Source organism: Papaver somniferum, unplaced genomic scaffold (assembly GCF_003573695.1).
Source record: "Papaver somniferum cultivar HN1 unplaced genomic scaffold, ASM357369v1 unplaced-scaffold_132, whole genome shotgun sequence".
Taxonomy (NCBI): Eukaryota; Viridiplantae; Streptophyta; class Magnoliopsida; order Ranunculales; family Papaveraceae; genus Papaver; species Papaver somniferum.
This window is the reverse complement of record NW_020622381.1, coordinates 20,482,949-20,504,896: the sequence shown is the minus strand read 5'-3', so window position 1 is coordinate 20,504,896 and position 21,948 is coordinate 20,482,949. Positions and strand designations below refer to the sequence as shown.

The 21,948-nt window shown below is 39.3% G+C and overlaps 2 protein-coding genes across 2 annotated transcripts; one reads left to right on the top strand and one right to left on the bottom strand.

Annotated features, from left to right (window-relative positions):
- The first annotated feature begins 2,239 nt into the window (after nucleotides 1-2,239).
- LOC113332900 (glutamic acid-rich protein-like) lies at nucleotides 2,240-2,776 on the top strand. Its single transcript, XM_026579401.1, has one exon. The coding sequence runs from the start codon at nucleotides 2,240-2,242 to the stop codon at nucleotides 2,774-2,776; it is 537 nt and encodes a 178-aa protein (XP_026435186.1).
- Nucleotides 2,777-5,031: 2,255 nt separating this feature from the next.
- On the bottom strand, nucleotides 5,032-14,454 carry LOC113332899. Its single transcript, XM_026579400.1, has 3 exons — nucleotides 14,217-14,454; nucleotides 6,402-6,895; nucleotides 5,032-5,769 (listed from the first exon to the last, which is right to left on the bottom strand). Exons 1-3 carry the CDS (start codon nucleotides 14,452-14,454, stop codon nucleotides 5,032-5,034), a joined length of 1,470 nt encoding a protein of 489 aa, XP_026435185.1.
- Nucleotides 14,455-21,948: the final 7,494 nt, after the last annotated feature.

Below are 21,948 nucleotides of genomic sequence, written 5' to 3'. Positions count from 1 at the left end.
GATCATGAAATCGGAGTAATGAGATAATACAGTGGCTTCATTGCTATTCTATGAGATCAAGCCGTGGATTCGATCATAGAATCAGAACAATTATTTATTGCCATTCCATGGGATCAGGCCGTGGATTCGACCATAGAATAAGAGCAATTGTTATTGTCATTCCATGGGATCAGGCCGTGGATTCGACCATGGAATAGGAGCAATTGTTATTTCCATTCCATGGTATCAGGCCGTGGATTCGACCATGGAATATGAGCAATTTTTATTGCCATTCCATGGGATCAGGTCGTGGATTGGACCATGGAATAGGAGCAATTATAGATTGTTCTGGGAATTCAGTAATGAATGTCACGGCAGAAGTAATCTTCTTCAGAAAAGATATTAGCCAGTTAAAGCATCACAACTATTCTGAGTGGTGCACAGTCAGGGAGTCACGATGTTGTTTACGACCTGAAGGCGATAGTGTTCTCAATCTACGGAGAACCGCCTGAATCTATGCACTCTCTCCACATAATCAGGGAACGATGAAGTGTCACCGACGTCCTGAAGGCGTCCGCCGCCCAACTATTCTTCTATGTGAAGGTGGGTCACTCTCCTGCAGTCAGGGAACAGTGAGTATCACCGACGTCCTGAAGGCGTTAAGTTCTCAATCTACGGAGAACCGCCCAAATATGTTGTTTTGCATATAGGTCACGATGAAATGTCAGGTATCGAAAGCTCAGCTAGTGGAGGCTTTTCGAAAACATATTCATCGTGGCTTCGTAAAATATGAATCGTTGCATGCCTGAAAGCCGTGTCAAAAACATGCCTTATGATTTTACGTTTTTGCCCTTTGCTGAAAATCCACCATCTACATTAAGTCCCCTGCATAGTGGGGAACAATCATGCTCTGCAGTATGCATTAAATGTGATTTTCAGTCGACGAGATCTGGTTGAACTCAATCTACAAAGGTGTTTCAGAATCCTCGATTTACCCCAATGACGTCATGTACAAGTAAATGCTCAGATGAGAACCCTGATAGTAATGTAGAATGTCATCTCATGAGCGTAGAGAGATGAGGCACCGCTGATTTGGGTGTTTGAAAGCTTAGTTATGGTCGGTTTAGGATCTGCGGGCCCGAGCCCAAAAAGGAAACCCGTGTTTTATTAGGTTTTTGGAAATAAATTTGATATAAAAGGGAATAACCCTAAAATTTGTTTTGTATTTGACCGACCAAGCTCTCCCTTTCTTCTCCATCATCACGCGAGTTCAGCAGGAGGAGGAAAAAAATTTCGCCGGAGCACCAGCGTCGCCACCGGCCGAACGACCACTGTCCTGCAAAATTCCGGCCGGCGCCGACAGGTACGTCCCTTTTTCTTTTCTTTTTTTGCTGTAGGTTTTATGATTTATGAGTTTCCCATAAAACCCAAAATCCCATGGTTGCATGTATGCGTAGGATTTATGAAGGATTTTCAAAAAATGTATGTATATGCACGTTTGTTTGTTAGTCGGAGGAACGAGCAAAAATCCCTAATATGGAAGAGACACATAAATTTTGAATAGATATGGTCTAGTTGCAGTAGCAAAAGTTTTGTTTATTAGGTTTCATGAAAACCCAAGTTTGTTTTTGAAAGCATGAACTTTGCAAATACTTTTGAGAAGGTAGGTTTGTTCGTAAAAGTAATAAATAATAATCCTTAGAGTTAAAGGAATTTTGAAAAGACCTGGAGTTTATGATAAAATTTGGTTGAGAACTCTCGAAATTTTATTGGGACTTCACGAAAATAGGAAAGACCCTCGTTTCACAGACGAATGCTCGACTGAGCAAAAAAGTTTTTTTTTTTTTTTTAATATTTACGTGAGTTAGAATTAACTCAAGAAAACTTTTTTTTAAGGTGCGTGACTCATTCACGTATTATGAAGTAAAAATTGAGTTTTTGAAAATACACAATTTATGAATTTGGTGGATTCACAGTGTGAATTCGGCGATTTTATAGTGTGTGTACACGTAAAAATCAGCGAGTGTTCACATAGAGAGTTATGTGAATTACTCATAATTTCTCGAAAAGTCAGTGTTGACTCTTGAATAATATGTTTTATGCTCAATTTTGCAGGTTTGAAAGAACGAACAAGTTTTGGGGGTTTTACGTTGTTATCACTAAGTTCGTGAAATCGTAAATAGGTGAGAATTGAGGAATACCATTTTTGCAGGCGTTAATACGAGCGTATTTTGTAACTCCTTATTCCTTGTCTCAGAAAATGGTGACCTTTAGGAGCAGCAGCGATTATTCTTCCAGTTCTTCGGAAGAGGATTTCAGACCTTCCACAGTCAAAGCTCGAGCTAAGGAGAATCGTGATGCATCCGTTGACAATCGACGAGTCACTTATGATGGGCTCAGGAAGAGAAAAGCTGAGGATGACGAGTCGGAGGATCGTTTACGAAGAAGAGACCGAATTGATCGTCGGATAGCAGCGACCGAGGAGAAGCTCGTCTCCCGTGCTGAGGGTGTATCTTCAGACTCTGATGCTTTAGAGGATGAATCCATGTGGGTACCGCTGGAGCATGAAGTCAAGCCAGACCGGTTCACTAGAGAAATTGATAAGTTGGCCCGAACTGATCTTGAGGCTGAGCGCGAAGAGGAGGAATGCTGGGACGCCTATGAAGAGGATATTCATCCAGACTTCCTCAACATCCCTGATAGTGATTCTGATGAAGAACGCGAAGATGATTCAGCAGAAGACGATGATGAGCCTGACGATTCTGACAAATCCGATGACTCTGATGAATCTGACTGATCTTTCTCATGAAATTTTGAGATTATTTCTTTTCTGTTGAAGTAGATACTTTCTGATTATTTGAGTGATTTGGCTGTAGAGATGTTGCAATAGAAATTATTTTTGAACAATAATCTCTTATCGTTTCTTCCACCCAAATTTCTTCATGCTTTAGCTTTGAGCAATGACCCAAGATCCACGTGGGCAATGATAATCCACGACCATATGATCTGGCTAGGGTGACACGTGACATGCTAGGTCATCAATCGCAACGCTGACTATAGCTGAACTGTCAGTCCCCAGTATTGCTGCGCTTCTCCCATATTTCCGTGTATCTGGTTAGGGTTTCAGTAGAAACCGCAACTGACTTATTTTCCCATCATATGATAAGTATTTTCTTCTTGACTCCCAATACTTAGGGTTTGATACTGATTCAATACATCTCCTTCTGCTACACACTATCAGAAGAAATTTTGATCATAATCATACCCCTCATCACCATGTCTGGTAGTAGCGCTTCTTCTCGAAACGGATCCTCGACAAAGTATGAGCCTGGGACGCCCATTCCGGTGAGTATAAAAGTTTTTCCACCACTTTCCACATGATTAGAAATCAATCTTGATTAAAGAAAGTGATCCATTGCAGGGTAATCAGGGGAATGAATCTCGTTCGAGACCTAAACGGACTGTCAGGGCTCCTGCGCGTTATAGGTACGCCCGTGATGTTGAGACTGGGACGTCTGTAAGTTTTTGACTGAAGATCTCTCTTGACTGAGCATTATCCGGGATTTCTGAATATTTCATCATTGCAGGTTGATGTTCATGTTGTTGTTGAATCCACGAAGAAGAAGAATGAAAAGTCTGTGATTGCGAGTGATGGCGTCCTTCATGCTGAGAACTCGGAGAACTCTGTAGACGCTGGTCCCAGGGTTTCTGTTCGTGAATATCCAACGGCTGGTCTTCCATTCAATACTTCGATGATCACTGTTTGCCCAGAAAATCAATCGGTCGACGGTTTCGTCGTCCCAAAATGCTATGTATCTCTTTATACCAAAATCTGGAGAAGGTATGGGCATATCGCTACTACCGAAGTGTGGAGAGGTTTTCCGCAGTCCTTATTGACCACAGTTGCCGGATTATTGCCTGTCATTGATGAAATAAACAAGACGAGGCTGCAAGATGTCAAGAATGAAGAGTTGCACAGATGGGATGATATGATCTCGAATTACGAAGGTTTGCGATTCAACATAAGATGGCTCCGTCGTCGACTCGAAATCATTAAGGTTGACAGGGCGACTGTCATTGCAAATATGATCTCTGCTAGATCCGCCATCATTGAAGAGGAGAAGGCGTTTGCCCTGGAATAAGCAAGGGTTGAGAAAGCCGTCCAGGACTTGAGAGTGAAAAATGAGAACTTTCAAAAGATGATTGAATCAGCCTCTAGTAAGGATTATCCTCTGTTGGAAGATTTGCACTGAGTGAATGAGCGGTAGAGACAAGGTTTTTGTGTAGGTTTGATATTTGTTCTAAATAAAGTAGATGATTGAGATTTTCTTGTGGAATTCATGGAATGTTTTTGAATTTTGAATGAATGAGAATATTACATGTTTTGGAGGAAATAGAAATTACATTGATAATTTTAACACTTTGATGATCGCTCAAGCATAATACGCCTTGAGCCATTTTCCATTGATGATGTTTCCTTCGACTCCTCCATCAACAACCAGGATTTTGTAGTATCCGCTGGACACTGCTTTGATGACCACATAAGGCCCTTCCCATTTAGGAGAGAATTTGGGAGAGGACATGTCTTGCTGTTTTCAGAACCAAATCTCCTACTTGAAATGTTCGAGGTCTTACTATTTTGTTGTACGCCTTGGAGATCCTCTGTTTGTAGGTTTCTACATATTTCTCTACTTTGGCCCTTCTTGATTCAAGCATGTCCAATTTAGCAATCCTCAAATTGGACACTTCGGTTTCGTCCCACTGCACTCCACTTGCTGTTGCAATTCTTGCAGAGGGAATTTTGATCTCCGCTGGGAGAATGGCATCAGCACCATATATGAGAGAATATGGTGAAGTGTCGATCGAACTCTTTGGTGCGGTGCGGTAATACCATAAATCCATGGGCAATTTTTCATGCCACGTTCGTGGATTATCATGAACTGTTCGACTGAGAATGCGGATCAGCGTTTTGTTGGTGCTCTCCGCTTGCCCGTTTTCTTGGGGATAGTATGGCGTGGAGAAGACTTGTTTGATGTCGTATTCTTCGAGTAATTATGTGACATCTTTGTTGGCGAAGGGTCCTCCATTATCTGTGATGATGTGCTTAGGGATACCAAATATGCATATGATGTGCTCCTTGATGAAGGCAGCAATTGTAATTCCAGTAGTGTTTCGGAGAGGAATAGCTTCAACCCATTTGGTAAAATACTTCGTTGCCGTGATGATGTATTCATGTTGCTTCGAAGATGATGGGTTGATTTTCCCGATGATAGCCAGTCCCCAGCTGTAGAAGGGCCATGGACTGCTCACGGAATTTAATGGGAGACAAGGAGTGTGAATGAGATTACCGTGAACCTGGCATTGATGGCATTTCCGAACGTACGCGGCTGCGTCATCTTCCATGGTTGGCCAATAATATTTCTCATGAATTTGGATAAATAACTTCTTTTTTCTTTGGTGTTCGCCCTCGTGCATCTCTTTCAGGATTGTAGGGATTTCGTGTTCAGCCAGGCATCTCAGGAGGCTTCCACCAAAGCTTTTGCGGTATAAAATCCCTTCCAAGTATGCAAAACGCTTAGCTTTCTGAACGAGTTTGATTGCTACTTTCTTCTCTGACGGAAGATCGCTGTCGCGAAGATACTTTATGTAAGGCTCTCTCCAGTCCCCAGTGTGATGGATTGTTAGAACCTCCAAATGGTGAGGTGGCGTCTGACAGTTGGGAGATGACCTTGCAGCATCCTTGACTGAGCTTCCATGGAAGGCCAGTAGTATCCGAGTCTTTGAAGCCTTCTGTAAAGTGTGATTACTAGGGTTTTCCCACACACTTTTTTGTGTATGCGCTTGATTTGTTCACCGGCCTCCTCATATCCAAGGCACCGTGAGAGGGATCCATCAGGATTACGATAATATAATGCTTCGTGCAGCAAGAAAAAGTTTTTTAATTCCTTGAGGCTAATTTTCCCCTCCGTAAGAGAATTGCTCAATTCATGAATGATGGGCGCTCGCAAGTCGCTCGACTGAGCATCCTCGACTTGAGTGATTTAGGTGGATGATACAGAACGCCTTCGCACAGTGATGGATTTCTCGGACCCTTCGAATTGTAGCTTGGAGGATAGAGTATCTAGACAATCAGCATGTCTATTGTTGGTGAGGCCAGTGTGAACAATTGTTGCATCAGAGAAATGAGTAAATAGCCGTTGTGCCTCAGTCCTGAATGGAGAAAGTGTTATTTATTTGAGAGAGTATACGCCATTCATTTGGTTGACTAGCAGCTTCGAGTCTCCTCTGATTTCTAAGTGCTTTGCTCCTGCCTTCTTAGCCAAAGATAATCCTATGAGAAAAGCTTAATATTCTGCCGAGTTGTTGGTGCAATGGAAATCCAACTTGAAGGAATGTGAGAAGACTTCACCGGATGGAGATACCAGCACAATGCCTGCTCCACCAGTATCAATGCTCGGAGTGGCAGACCCATCAAAGTATAGTAGCCACATTTCTTCCTGAATAATTGAGATCTCTGGAAACTCACCGGGCACTTCTTCATGCAACATCGTGATGTCTTCTCCAGGGAAAGCAGCAAGTAAGTCCGCGACTGCTTGTCCTTTGATTTCTTTTGGAGGAACACATGCTATGTCGAACTCTGACATTTGAAGTAGCCATTTTGTTGGTCTCCCAATTAAAGCAGGTTTCGACAGTAAGAACTTTATGGGATCGGCTTTGGCTACCAGCACGACCCTGTTTGATAGTAGATAATGTCTGAACCTCTGGATTGCTTGAACCAATACTAGACACGCCCTTTCAGCCTTCGGGTATCGGAGTTGAGCATCCCCCATTGTTCGACTGAAGTAATTGATTAGACGTTTGATGCCTTCTTCATCCTCTTGGGCGAGGAGTGCTCCAATAGTGACGTCACTGGAAGCTGTGTAAAGTATCAGAGGTCGTCCTTGCACTGGAGATTTCATGAAAGCAGGCGATAGTAATATCTGTTGTATTTTCTGGAACGCCTCTTGGTGAACAGTCGTCCATGTAAAACTTGCTCCCTTCTTTAGCAGAGGAGTGAATGAAGCTATGAGTTGAGCGAGTCCAGGCATGAAACGCCGAATGTAGTTTACCTTTCCCATGAAACTCTGGATTTCCTTCACAGTACGTAGAGGAGGCATGGTAGTGATGGCTTTTGTTTTGTCTGGATCGACTTTGATTCCTTCTGCAGTGACTAGGAATCCGAGAAACTTTCCGGAAGAAACGCCAAAAGCACACTTCAGAGGATTCATCTTCAGTTTGTATTCTCTGCATCTTTCGAAGACTTGTCTCAGGATGTCTAGGTGGGATGCCTGTGTCTTTGATTTCACCACCACATCATCAACATAATCCTCTACTTGCTTGTGCATCATGTCGTGAAATATTGTGGTCATGGCCCGCTGATAAGTGGCTCCTGCATTCTTTAGACCAAAGGGCATTACTGTGTAATGGAAGTTACCGATGGGAGTCCGGGATGCAGTCTTGTTGGCGTCATGTTCGTACATTTTTGTGTCTAAATTGATCTCAATACTATATAGTGTTGGCACTCGATTTCGTATTTATTTACAGTGTTTTTTGTGTTTGTAGGTATTTTTGGGGAATAAACATTTTTGGAAGAATTGGCTTAAAAGTGTTAAAGGCATCCTCATTTCAGATAAGAGCACCAATCTTGTTAAAGGCACACAGCAAATGGATAGAGGCACCCTCTCCTTCTTCATTTTGAAACAGATTCACGGAATTTATGGGAGATTTTAAAGATTCGAGGCAAAAATATCATCTTGCCTATTATACATAAAGTTTCCATATCTTGAAGGTAAAAGAGATAATATATTTATGAGTTGGTTTTTTATTGAAAAGGAGAAAGAAAATCTGGGGTTTTATTTATTTTTAAAAAAAAAATAATATCCCTAAGATTTTATTCTAGCAAATAAAGAAGATTTGTGATAATGGAGAAAGAAATTATTCATGAGATATCTTTCATTAAAGAGAAGATTTGATGGAGTTATGAAAGAAGATTTTAAAAAGATGTTTGAGTAATGGGTATTGTGTATAAATAGGGTGCTGGTAGGACCAAACAGGAGGAGGGGAGATTTGGGAGAGATCAATCATTGTTTTCTTCTTCTCATTACATTTCATCATTTTGTAAACACTTTTTGAGCCATCAATAAATATTTTAAGTGTGTTTTCGACGTGATGAGCTAAACCCCAACACTGGGATACCGGAGGAAGACGAATTTCATACATGGGTAAAATTATTTAATTCTTTTTAAGACTTTTGCATTAATTTTAATTGAAATATGATTTGAATTAATTGGTTGTCATTTAATTTGATGAGGTATGCTTAGCTTAAATTTTTTGATACATCATGCTTAGGATTTACAACTAATCATTTGAGAATCTACCTTGGCAAAACAAGAGTCCATGTTAATTTTTTTCATTGAGCTTTAATTGTTGAGAATAAATAAATTGAACCCTATGTTATGAATTCGACGAAATTCTAGTCCCAATAACTCTCTTCATCCTGTGACAATATTTTTTATATATATTTTTTTTCTTTTAGTTTATTAATTCTTAAAATCAATCCATCAAGTCCGAGTGAGCGACAACTTTATTTACCACTATCAAAACTCGATCAATTTTTGGCGCCGCCGAGACGGATTTGTTTTTAGGTTTTATTTTATTTGTTCTTTTTTACGCGTTTTGGTATTTTTGTTTGCTTTCAGATTTGGAGCTAAGCTAAAGAAAAGGGGAGAAAGTGCTGAAATGAAAGGCAAAGCCCAAAAAGGAAAGAAAAGAGAAATCCAAAAGGAGTGAAAAGAAGATTTTGTAAGTAATTTTATTTTATTTTTTTAGAAACTGTAATTAGGGTAATATTTTTGTGATCTTTTATTTTTGGACTTTTTTTTCTTTTTGGACTTTATTTTTGGACATTGGACATTAATTTTTTTTTAAACCCTACGGAAGGGTAGTTTTAAATAAAGTGTTTGCAGAGAAGGACGGCGATTACGATATCGCCTCGGCCCCTCGGGTTCGTACACTGACATTGGATTCGGTGGCCCGATTCGACTTCAACGGTTCATTCCCCGTCTGGAACGGGAGGTAAAAATTCTAAACACCCGTGAATTCCCTGTCAGTGGGTTTACTGGATGATTTTGTATGCATATATGTTGAGGACCTGAAATCGGATTTAATTTTCTAGTAAAGGGCAAGGCCTGGCCAAATCAAGATAAGGACTCGGATTTCATTACTGTTTCCTTCTTGCCCGCCTTAGGAACACGTAACCAAACGCGAACCTAAGCTTAAAATACTGACTAGAACGAGACCGATAGGGTAACGAGCTTAATAGGAAAGTCATTCGAAAAATATTGGTTACTCTTTTAAGCATACTTCGAAGTTCATGATGGTTTCTGTGAGTTGAATGCGTGACTGCGCCGCCTTGTAATGCCGGTGAGGCCTTGGGTATCAAAGCTCCACTGAGCTTCCCTCGCCTCTATTCAACTTACTTTGACTCGGATTGATTCCAGAGGGGTTTGCTTAAATTGTAACGAATTCCCTTTCAAAAGATTAGAAGCTAGTCTATAAATAATCTAAGTGGAGCTATCATGCTTTTTGTTTGCTAGATAAAATAGGCTTGTTGTGGTCGAGTCAGCCTTCTTTTTGCTTGTTTAGAATTCCCTTGCAGTTAAGATGTCAAACTGGTATTATAATAGCCATCAGAATGAATATGATTATCCAACTGAACAATATGGACATTATTCTTTTTATGACCATAGTGTGAATAGTGGTTGGGAACGCCAACCTTTTGAAGGTTATGGGTCATACCATGGTGAGCCCAATTACTATCCACACGTGCATCAGTCATGCGAGCAAGAAGATTATAGTACTAGTTCTTCGTCTCTAGAGGATACAATAAAACTTTTGAAAAGTAGTCCTTTTTATGATCCTTATGTTCCTATTCCTTCTCTAGAAGAGTCCCTCAGGGGTTTAGCTGAGTCGACACGAAAGTTAGCTGAATCGACATGTAAGTTAGCTGAGGTGAATAACGTAGTTATGGACGAAATGACTACAACAACGACTGAATCTTTAGAAGATATCCTCAATAGATTAACTCAAAACTTAGATCCAACACTAAGGGAACTTTATTTGGAGGAGACCCTTGAGAGGATAGATGATTCGACACGTAGACTTGAGTTAGAGACGAACGAAAGTATTTCTCGAAAAAACTTGAATTTCCAATATAATATATCCAATAATACCTTTGAAAATGAGGATAATTATTTGCATAATCAAGATGACGAGGATAAAATTGGTAACACTACTTGTTTAGATGAGGTTCAACCATTTTCATGTTATTATTAATGATTATGATGAGGATAGTGTTGATGAAGAATTTGAAATAAGTGGGCATAGTGACCAGGAATTTGTTACACCAATTGAACGTAATAATGATAATGTTTCTTGTTCAAATCTAAATAATTTTAATAATTATTCACCTATTCAAAAGGACGAGGATTTGAATAGAGATACTCCCGTTTTAGACGATGTAGTATTTCCTTATGATTACGAAGTCAACGATAGTTTAGAGAAACGAGTTTATTCTGAGAATATTGTTTTAGAGTATAGCGATTTAGAACCATTAGTCTTAGATGAAGAAGATGAACTCATAGAGATTTTAAATATGAGTGAGGATGCATCACCTGAGTATAATCTACACGAAGCAATTGACCATTTTCAGGATTCCGATGATCTAGAAATTAGGGAAATTGTAGCTAGTCTATCTAGAGACACCCAAAAATCTAAGTTTGGGGGTGATTATCATTCTCCTTGTGCCTTACCTTTAGCTCTTACAGATATCCCTCACTTGGGACTTGATATATGTGCCTCAACCATTGTGCCAGATTACCTTCATACTAGCTCTCCCGAACCTAATAATGTCCACGAAGAAGTTCAGTTGTTAGAAACCTATCCTCTGGTTGATGTGGTTTACCCAGGCTATGATACTCAGATTTATTTTGTTTTCCCACCAAAAACCTTTATTCCAATTGTGGGAATGTTTGAATTTCAGATGTGTCGGTTATTGAGTTTTGAGACTAAACCCAATTATTTTAAGAGATTAGGGTCGACACATTTGTTTAAGGAAGACCACCACGTTCATTATGGTCAGCTGTGCAAGTCAAATTTGATTGACTTAAAGGATCCCCAATTATTCAGGTTACTTTTATGTGCTTCTAAATTCTTAGTTGAGTATTTCCAGACTCTACAACCTGACCTTCAGGATCCTGCCTTTGAGGAAGTCATGCCGATGAAAACCTTTTATCTAGACCCGGTTATAGAACCTGAACCTGAACCACAACTAGATATTGTTGTCTTAAAGTTAGATAAGGGTATGTTCGGTATTTTCTTGGTCTGTTCCAATTTCCTCTTCTTGTGGTTGTCACTTTTTGCTCCAGATGACCCACAGTTATTCCGGATGATGCTTTATGATTCTACGAGATGACTAATCCTTTCTTCGTCTACCTGAAGACTTTAAACTTAGCACTTCTTGGGAGGTAATCCAATCTCATGAAAGACGGTAATATCTTTCCTTAACTCGTTTGCTTCAAATGGTAACAGTTTTTTCTCATTGTTCATGCTTTTAATTTTATCTTTATAACATTAAGGACAATTTAGATTTAAGTTTGGGGGTACGGGAGAAACTTTTTAGTTGCAACAAATAAACTCCAGAGCCTAGAAATTTATGTTTATTAAGGATGGCACTAACAAATCTAAGTGGATGGGAACATCTTGGTTGTAGGGGTTGAGGAACCAATCTGATTAGATGGAAACATCTAGAAGAGTCTATTCATAAAAGCACAGAGCTCGTGTGTTAGAAAAAAAACATGGTAGTTTCGCCATATCTCGTGATGGAAACATCGAAAGAATCCTGATCACTTTTTTTTTCTTTCTTTTTACCATTGCTAGGGTGAAATAGAGTGACTGAGATACAAAAAAAAAAGACTAGACCACCAGACCAACCGGAATAAATACAATAAAGTCGACCACTGGTACCCTTGTGTATGCCAGTTGAGTTGACCTAAAGTTAGGATTATAAACCACTGGTTCCCTTGTATATGCCAGTGTGTTGATATTAGTCCAAACCAGTATCTCAGTCCATTAGGATAGGTTCACCTTAGTCAACATCATCTACCATCTTCTTAATCTATCCATGTGATTGGTTGACTCCCGTTTATGATGTCCAGAAACTATCTGAGTAGAGCTCTGTCACTTATATGAATTTTAGTATGCTTGAGTGCAAACTCGTGTACCACAATCGGAATTTCGCATCAGGGTACTTCCTCTTGTAGTCAATGAGAGTATGCCAACCAAGGAGATTCTTTAGTTCCTTCCAAGGTTATGCGTAGATAGCTAGGGTCTGGAGTAAAGGTTTTGTGGGTACACCTCTGGTAAACCCTCCGGAGACAACACTCCGCCGGTAGGGCCACCTAGCGGTTTAACGGCTTGCTACATGTGCTAAGTGTAGTCATTTTATTTTTCTACATTAGATTTGCTCGAGGACTAGCAAATAATAAGTTTGGGGGTATTTGATAGACACATTTTTGTGTCTAAATTGATCTCAATACTATATATTGTTGGCACTCGATTTCGTATTTATTTACAGTGTTTTTTGTGTTTGTAGGTATTTTTGGGGAATAAACATTTTTGGAAGAATTGGCTTAAAAGTGTGAAAGGCATCCTCATTTCAGATAAGAGCATCAATCTTGTTAAAGGCACACAGAAAATGGATAGAAGCACCCTCTCCTTCTTCATTTTGAAACAAATTCACGGAATTTATGTGAGATTTTAAAGATTCGAGGCAAAGATATCTTCTTGCCTATTATACAGAAAGTTTCGATATCTTGAAGGTAAAAGAGATAATATATTTATGAGTTGGTTTTTATTGAAAAGGAGGAAGAAAATCTGGGGTTTTATTTAAAAAATAATAAAAAAAAAAGATAATATCCCTAGGATTTTATTCTAGCAAATAAAGAAGATTTGTGATAATGGAGAAAGAAATTATTCATGAGATATCTTTCATTAAAGAGAAGATCTGATGGAGTTATGGAAGAATATTTTGAAAAGATGTTTGAGTAATGGGTTATTGTGTATAAATAGGGTGCTAGTAGGACCAAACAGGAGGAGGGGAGTTTTGGGAGAGAAAAATCATTGTTTTATTCTTCTCATTACATTTCATCATCTTGTAAACACTTTTTGAGCCATGAATAAATATTTTAAGTGTGTTTTCGACGTGATGAGGTAAACCCCAACACTGGGACAACGGAGGAAGACGAATTTCATACATGGGTAAAATTATTTAATTCTTTTTAAGACTTTTGCATTAATTTTAATTGAAATATGATTTGTAATTGATTGTCATTTAATTTGATGAGGTATTCTTAGCTTAAATATTTTGATACATCATCCTTAGGATTTACAACTAATATTTTGAGAATCTACCTTGGCAAAACCAGAGTCCATGTTAATTTTATTCATTGAGCTTTAATTGTTGAGAATAAATAAATTGAACCATATGTTATGAATTCGACGAAATTCTAGTCCCAATAACTCTCTTCATCCTGTGATAATATTTTGTATATATATTTTTTTTCTTTTAGTTTATTAATTCTTAAAATCAATCCGTCAAGTCCGAGTGAGCAACAACTCTATTTACCACTATATAAAATTCGATCACCCTGTTGTTAGTAGTTTCTGCATTTCCACCTTGATTTGTTCCTCGACTTCATGTCTGAACTTCCTGGGTGGCTGCTTGACGGGTTTGGAACCGGGGGTGATGTGCAGATGATGAGTAACCAATTTGTCGTCCAGACCGGGCATTTCTTCGTACGTCCACGCGAATATATCTTGATACTCTTTCAACAGACATATCAATCCTTCTCGTTCCTCAGGTGAGAGAGAATAACTGATTAAGATTGTCCTTGGATTCTCGTCCGTTCCGATGTTGATGGTTTCAAGATCATCAGTTGTGGAGTCTGTACCATCTTGCAGCTGTCGTGGTGCATCTCGAATTTCTTCATCGAGTGATTGCTCACTCTAGCATGATTCTTCATGGCGTGGAGACTTTTCATCGACCTCCCCTGTTAATTTCTAATCCTTACGACGGAGATAAATGACTCTCCCTTCCTCATCAAAATCAGTAATAAAGTTGGATCTTTTATGAGCAGTACCTTGACCTTGACGACGCTTAAGTGGTGTGATGGACGACTTGATGGATTTAGCACCTGTTGATGACGGTTTGTCAGCCTTCTCAATAGTCTTCCAACTCGGGAGTGGAGTACTGCGGATCTTGCTTGGAGGTTCAGGGATGTTCTTTGGAGGTTCCAGGAACTCAGTATCGTGAACCGGAGCATAAGGAGACACTGAAGCTGGGATGCGGATAATTTTGTTGTTGAGTAAATACTTCATACACTGGTGGTACGTCGAGGGAACAACTTTGTTGTCATGAAGCCATGGTCTTCCGAGTATCATGTGATAATCAGGGTCTTTCTCGATCACATGAAACTTGACAGTGGATTGAATCGGCCCTACTTTCAGATCCACATAAACATAACCGTATGTATGACTCTGGCTTCCTTCAAAACCTGTCATCAGTATGGGATGATGAACGATTTTGTTTTGTGGAACCTTGGCCTCCTTGAGAGTCTTCATGGTGACGAGATTTGTATAAGCACCTGTATCGGAAAGAACTCTCCTGAACTCAGCACCTTTGATAGAAGCAGTCACGAACAGAGCACGGTTATGTCCTTCTTATGCCATTCGGTCCTCCTCGGTGAAGGTGATGTTATTAATCGACAGTTCGGACATCATGGAGACTTGTTCGATCACTGGAGATGGTGGGACGACTGGCGCGTCAGATGATATTTTGTTGAGTGCAGCAAAAGTGTTTATGCGTTGATCTCTGGAGAAATGTAGAAGTTCATATAGATTCTCGATCAGTCGCGTGACCTCTTGTTCCACCGGCTTTTCATAAATGGTAAATCTGTTGGCCTGAGGAGGATCGTCAGTTGGGGAATTCGGAGGTTCCACCATTTCTGCTCCCAAAATCCTTGTCACGTGCACCAGGAAAGTGAACAAGTTATCAATTGCTCTTTTCAGCCGGTTCACGTTTCTTGACAAGTCTTCCTGTCTCCGTGCCAATTCAGCCAAACTTGGGATTTCTCCATCAATTTATTCAACGGAGATGAATGGAGAGGTAAAGTATGAAAGTTCAATATAACCAGAGGAATGTTACCATTTGGGATATCCTGGTTAGGGTTTGGAGTGGTTGAGTTAGTCCTAAGACCGACCATCTTCGAAAAATGAGAGATTGCAACCGAGAGATTAATCTCCCACTGTGTTCGCCAATCTGTGGATGGGGAAAAACGCGCCACCGATTTTTCGGGAAGTGAAGAGTCGAGCGTGCTGTCTGATTAAATATTTTTCGTGGTTGTAGTAATGATGATAAGGGGTATCGTTCAAACTCGGACTTGTGAAGGTAATGGATTTTTAGATTTATAAAACATTATATACACAAAAATATTAACAATGGTGCAAAAGGTACTGGGGTTTAGGATTCCACCGAATTCATTTCTTAAGGTTCAAATAATGATTCTTTTAACAATTATAGCTCAGTAAATATATAAAATATATTGACTCTTATATTTGCCAAGATAAATTCTCCAAATATTAGATGTAAATGTTATGCATGAGGCATCAAATCATCTAAGCTAAGCATGCCGCATCAAATCAAATGACAACTAATTTTTTCAAATCATAATTTCAATTAAAATTAGTGCAAAAGTCATGAGAAGAATTAAATATAATTACCCAAGTGTGAAATAAGGCTTCCTCCATCACCCCAGTGTTGGGGTTTAGCTCCTCATATTAATCACTTGCTCAAAATACATGTTTATAGCTCAAAAAGTTGATTAAAAGAGTGAAAAGAATGAAAACAGTAATTCTGCGACCCACAGAAGGCGTCCAGAAAAGAACGATAATAAACCTCTGCTGCTGAACTACGACGCCTGACTTCTGCTGTTGACGCTTCTGGAAATAAGTCTGTCCTCGGCAGTCCGTTCTTCGTGTTCTTCAAGCTTCTTCAATGGCGGAACAGCAGCAGGAGAAATTCTGAAACTCTGATTTACGCCTCCTGTGGTGCTCTTCTCGGCCCCAAACTGTTCGACCGCCTTCTTTGGACCCTAAGCAACCTATTTATACACAAAAGGGTCATCGAATCTCTCCCAAATCGCATCGAAATCTCCTCTTTCCTTCCTTGGCAGTCACGGCAATAATTCCTTCCCAAATTTGTTTTACGCGTTTCTGAGCTCTCCCGATTATACAAAACTCTTCCTTAGTTAGAATATGTATCTTTGGAACGAATTTCTTGCCTTTAATCTCTCTGAATTTCCAAATTCGAACCCATGAAGCCGTGTTTCCTTATTTGACTTTGATTCCAATTTCCGGCCATTCCAGCCAATTTGGGTGGAATCCAAAGACTTCACCAGGCCTATTTAGGCCTAAGTAGTAAACCCAATCAATATCAGCCCTTTAGTCTCCAAAAAACTCGATCAAAACTCTAACCCTAAATCTGCCCGTGAAGAGAAACATTTCCCGCCAAATTTTCTTTTTGAATTTTTGGGAAGGAAGTGACCTCCCCCTATCATGTGCTGTTCTCCCTTTAGTACTTTTTTCGGGGTTCCTCCGGGGTATTTCTGGGGTACTTCCGGTACACTTCTGGGGCGCTTCCGGCACTCTATCAACGGAGGTCCAACCGCCGCATTTTCAGCCAATTTCGCTGCAAATCTTTATTCTTCTAAAAACACCTACAAATAAATAAAATAACCAAATAAGTACAAAATTGAGCACTAACACTATATACAATTGAGCTATATTAGACACATAAATGCGTCTATCAAATACCCCCAAACTTATTATTTGCTAGTCCTCGAGCAAAATAAAACTACAAAATAAAATCCTAACTCACTGTCGCAGGCATCGTCGATTGCATTTAGCGTATGCAATAAGCCTTTAAACCCCTAGGTGGCCCTAGTGGCCGAGTTATAGTCTCGGGAGGGCTTACCAGAGATATACCCACAAAACCTTTACTCCAGTCCCTAGCTATCTACGCAGAACCTTGGAAAGCACTAAAGAACCTCCTTGGTTGGCATACAATTATTGACTCTAAGAGGAAGAACCCTGATGCGAAATTCCAATTGCTGTACACGAGTTTGCACTCAAGCATACTAAAATTCATATAAGTGACAGAGCTCTACTAAGATAGTTTCACGATGGACATCATACTCGGAGTCAGACTAATCACATGAAAAGATTAAGATGATGGAAAAAGAAAAATGTAGATGGTTGAAAAGTGAACGGTGTTTCCCATATCTGTCTGAAGGCCTCTGCCAAGATGAACCTAACCTAAATGACTGAGATACCGGTCTGACTAATATTAACACACTGGCATATACAAGGGAACCAGTGGTCAATAACTTAAATCTAGATCAACAAACTGGCAAATACAAGGGAACCAGCAGTTGACTACACATAACAATAACCATTTTTTTTTTTTTTTTTTAACTTAACGGCATGAATAGATCTTTTGGATCCAAGCGCATGCTTCTTGTCAGCAGATTACACGATAGTTCCCACGGGTCCTGCATTCCACGCTTGCTTAGGCGACGGAAACAGGGAGAACACACGCATATTGCTATCCAAGTGTTAATACTTATTCCGATTGGTCTAACTGGTCCGGTCTTTTTTTTTTTTTTTTTTTTTTTTTTTTTTTGGAAAAGGTAACTCAGTCACTCTATTTCACCCTAGCAAAGGTAACAACTTGAATCGTGTGCCCCACCAAATCACTTGAAACAAAAGAAAACTAAAAATAGAAAGTGAAAAGGACTCGACAAGATATGGCGAAACTATCATGTTATTTCTAACACCTGAGCTCTGTGCTTTTATGAATAGACTCTATAGATGTTTCCATCTAGTCAGATTGGTTCCTCAACTCCTAAAACAAAAATGTTTCCATCCACTTAGATTGGTTAGTGCTATCCTAAATACGCATAAATTTCTAGGCTCTGGAGTTTATTTATTGCAACTAAAAAGTTTCTCCCATACCCCCAAACTTAAATCTAACATTGTCCTCAATGTTCTAAAGATGAAACTAAAAGCATGAACAAGGAGAAACAGTTACTATTTGAAGCAAAAGAGTTAAGGAAGGATATTACCGTGTTGCATGAGATTGGGTTACCTCCCAAAAGTGCTAAGTTTAAAGTCTTCAGCCAGACTTAGAAAGGATTAGTCAACTCGAACCATAAAGTAACAGTCGAAATAACTGTGGGTCTTCAAAACGAAAAAGAGCTGACCAAAGGAAACTACAATAACCCAAGAAAGTGAACAAGAATAACATGCCCTTATCTAGTTTCCTGAAGATATTTATATCTAATTGTGGTTCAGGTTCAGGTTCTATGAAAGGGTCTAAATAAATATTTTCTTGGATGCGTTTCTCATAGATTGGTCCAAATTACTAGGTCTAGAGTCTGGAAAAACTCAAATACGAACTTAGAATCACGAAGTAATAACCTAAATAATTGTGGATCCTCTAAGTCAATCAGATATGACTTACATAATTGACCACAGTGAGAGTAGTGGTCATTCTTAAGCAAATGTGTCGATTCTAATTTCCTAAAGCATTTAGGTTTAGTCTCACAACTTAATATTCGACACATTTGAATATAACGTTCCCACAGTTGGAAGAAAACTATTTGGTGGGAAAACAAAATCAATCTTGGTATTATTGCCTGGGTTAACCACATCAACCAGAGGATGGGTTTCTAACATGAGACTCTTGTTGGATATCATTAGGTTCTGGAAAACGATTATGAAGATAATCTTGTAAGATGGTTGAGGCATTGATGTCAAGTCCCAAGTGAGGGACCTTACTAAGAGTTAAAGCACATGGAGAATGATACTCACCCCCAAACTTAGAGTTTTCGGCGTCTCTAGATAGACTAGTCATAACCTCCCTAATTTCTTGGTCGGCAATTGATTTTTCTAAGTCAGGTTCATCCTCGCTAATCTCTACAGTTCATCTAAGACTATTGTTTCTAAATCGTTTGACTCGATCTCAAGATAAACTGGTTCCTCTAAACCATCATCGGTTTCGTAAACAGGACATACTACATCATCGTCTGAAACGGGGGTATCTCTAGTCAAATCCTCGTCCTTTTGAATAGGTGAATAATTTTTAAAATTATTAGGATCTGAACCAGAAATAATATAATCATTATAAGGCTCAACTGGGGTAACAAATTCCTGATCACTATTCCCACATATTTCAGATTCTTCATCATCACTATCCTCATCATCATGATACAATTTTTGAAATTCAAGAATTCTCAATCTTTGTTCCAAACTACATGGTCTATGTTTATAATATTTCTCATAGATCGTTAGAGGTGATTCCTCAATAAAAGTTGGAGTATCCATATATCGCTGCCCACGCATATATTCACCAAGAGTCATTTCCGAAGACGTCTCTTGATAACGAGAATTTCTAGACATATATTCTCGCAACGTCATCGCAGGTGGCGTCTCCTCAAAAGGATTCATCACCGAAGAAATATAAACTAAACAGAGGGATTCTATACAATCACAAACAAGGCCGACTCGACTCCACCAAAGCAAACCTAAATTTCTAGCAAACAAAAAGCATGATGGCTCCACTTAGATTGTTTCTAGACCAGCTTCTATCTTTCGAAAGGGAATTCGTTGCAATTTGAGCAAACCCCTCTGGAATCAATCCGAGTCAAAGTAAGTTGAATTGAGGCGAGGGAAGCTCAGTGGAGCTTTGATACCCAAGGCCTCACCGCTATCACAAGGCGGCGCAGTCACGCATTCAACCCACAGAAACCATCATGAACTTTGGAGTGTGCTTAAAGAGCAACCAATATTTTTCGAACAAGTTTCCTATTAAGCTCGTTACCCTATCGGTCTCGTTCTATTCCAAATTTTAAGCTTGGGTTCGCGTTAGGTTTCGTTTTCCTAAGGCGGGCAAGAAGAGAACGGTGATGAAATCCGAACCCTTATCTTGTTTAGGCCAGGCCTTGCCCTTTACTAGGAAAATAAAGACAGTCCGGTTCGTCCTCAAACAATTATCACCTTAAGGCAGACAGTAACCCGCTTGCAGGAGATTCGCGGGTGTTTCGATTGGACTTACCTCCCGTACCAGACGGGCGATGAACCGTTGTCGTCGACTCGGGCCACGACTCCTATGCCGTGTACGAACCCGAGGGGCCGAGACGATATAGTAATCGTCGTCCTTCCCTGCACACAGTTTATATAATAAATTTTTTTTTTTAATAATAATACCCTTCCGTAGGGTTAAAAAAAAAATAAAGTCCAATTGTTTAAAGTCCAAAATAAAAAAAATAAAAAAAATTACAGTTTTCCTCACACACTCAAAAAAATTAAAAATTAAAAATTAAAAATTAAATCCTAAAATTGTCCTTTTTTTTCTTCTCTTTTCGCTTTAAGCTTTTTCCTCTCCAAGTCCTTAGTTTTCACTTTGAACCTGCAAAATAAAGACAAAAAGAAACGTAAAAAGGAACAAACAATTCTAAAAAAAAAAATAATAAACCTAAAAAAAAATCTACCTAAGAACAAATCCCCGGCAGCGGCGCCAAAATGATTAAATATTTTTCGTGGTTGTAGTAATGATGATAAGGGGTATCGTTCAAACTCGGACTTGTGAAGGTAATGGATTTTTAGATTTATAAAACATTATATACACAAAAATATTAACAATGGTGCAAGAGGTACTGGGGTTTAGGATTCCACCGAATTCATTTCTTAAGGTTCAAATAATGATTCTTTTAACAATTATAGCTCAGTAAATATATAAAATATATTGACTCTTATATTTGCCAAGATAAATTCTCCAAATATTAGATGTAAATGTTATGCATGAGGCATCAAATCATCTAAGCTAAGCATGCCGCATCAAATCAAATGACAACTAATTTTTTCAAATCATAATTTCAATTAAAATTAGTGCAAAAGTCATGAGAAGAATTAAATATAATTACCCAAGTGTGAAATAAGGCTTCCTCCATCACCCCAGTGTTGGGGTTTAGCTCCTCATATTAATCACTTGCTCAAAATACATGTTTATAGCTCAAAAAGTTGATTAAAAGAGTGAAAAGAATGAAAACAGTAATTCTGCGACCCACAGAAGGCGTCCAGAAAAGAACGATAATAAACCTCTGCTGCTGAACTACGACGCCTGACTTCTGCTGTTGACGCTTCTGGAAATAAGTCTGTCCTCGGCAGTCCGTTCTTCGTGTTCTTCAAGCTTCTTCAATGGCGGAACAGCAGCAGGAGAAATTCTGAAACTCTGATTTACGCCTCCTGTGGCTCTTCTCGGCCCCAAACTGTTCGACCGCCTTCTTTGGACCCTAAGCAACCTATTTATACACAAAAGGGTCATCGAATCTCTCCCAAATCGCATCGAAATCTCCTCTTTCCTTCCTTGGCAGTCACGGCAATAATTCCTTCCCAAATTTGTTTTACGCGTTTCTGAGCTCTCCCGATTATAAAAAACTCTTCCTTAGTTAGAATATGTATCTTTGGAACGAATTTCTTGCCTTTAATCTCTCTGAATTTCCAAATTCGAACCCATGAAGCCGTGTTTCCTTATTTGACTTTGATTCCAATTTCCGGCCATTCCAGCCAATTTGGGTGGAATCCAAAGACTTCACCAGGCCTATTTAGGCCTAAGTAGTAAACCCAATCAATATCAGCCCTTTAGTCTCCAAAAAACTCGATCAAAACTCTAACCCTAAATCTGCCCGTGAAGAGAAACATTTCCCGCCAAATTTTCTTTTTGAATTTTTGGGAAGGAAGTGACCTCCCCCTATC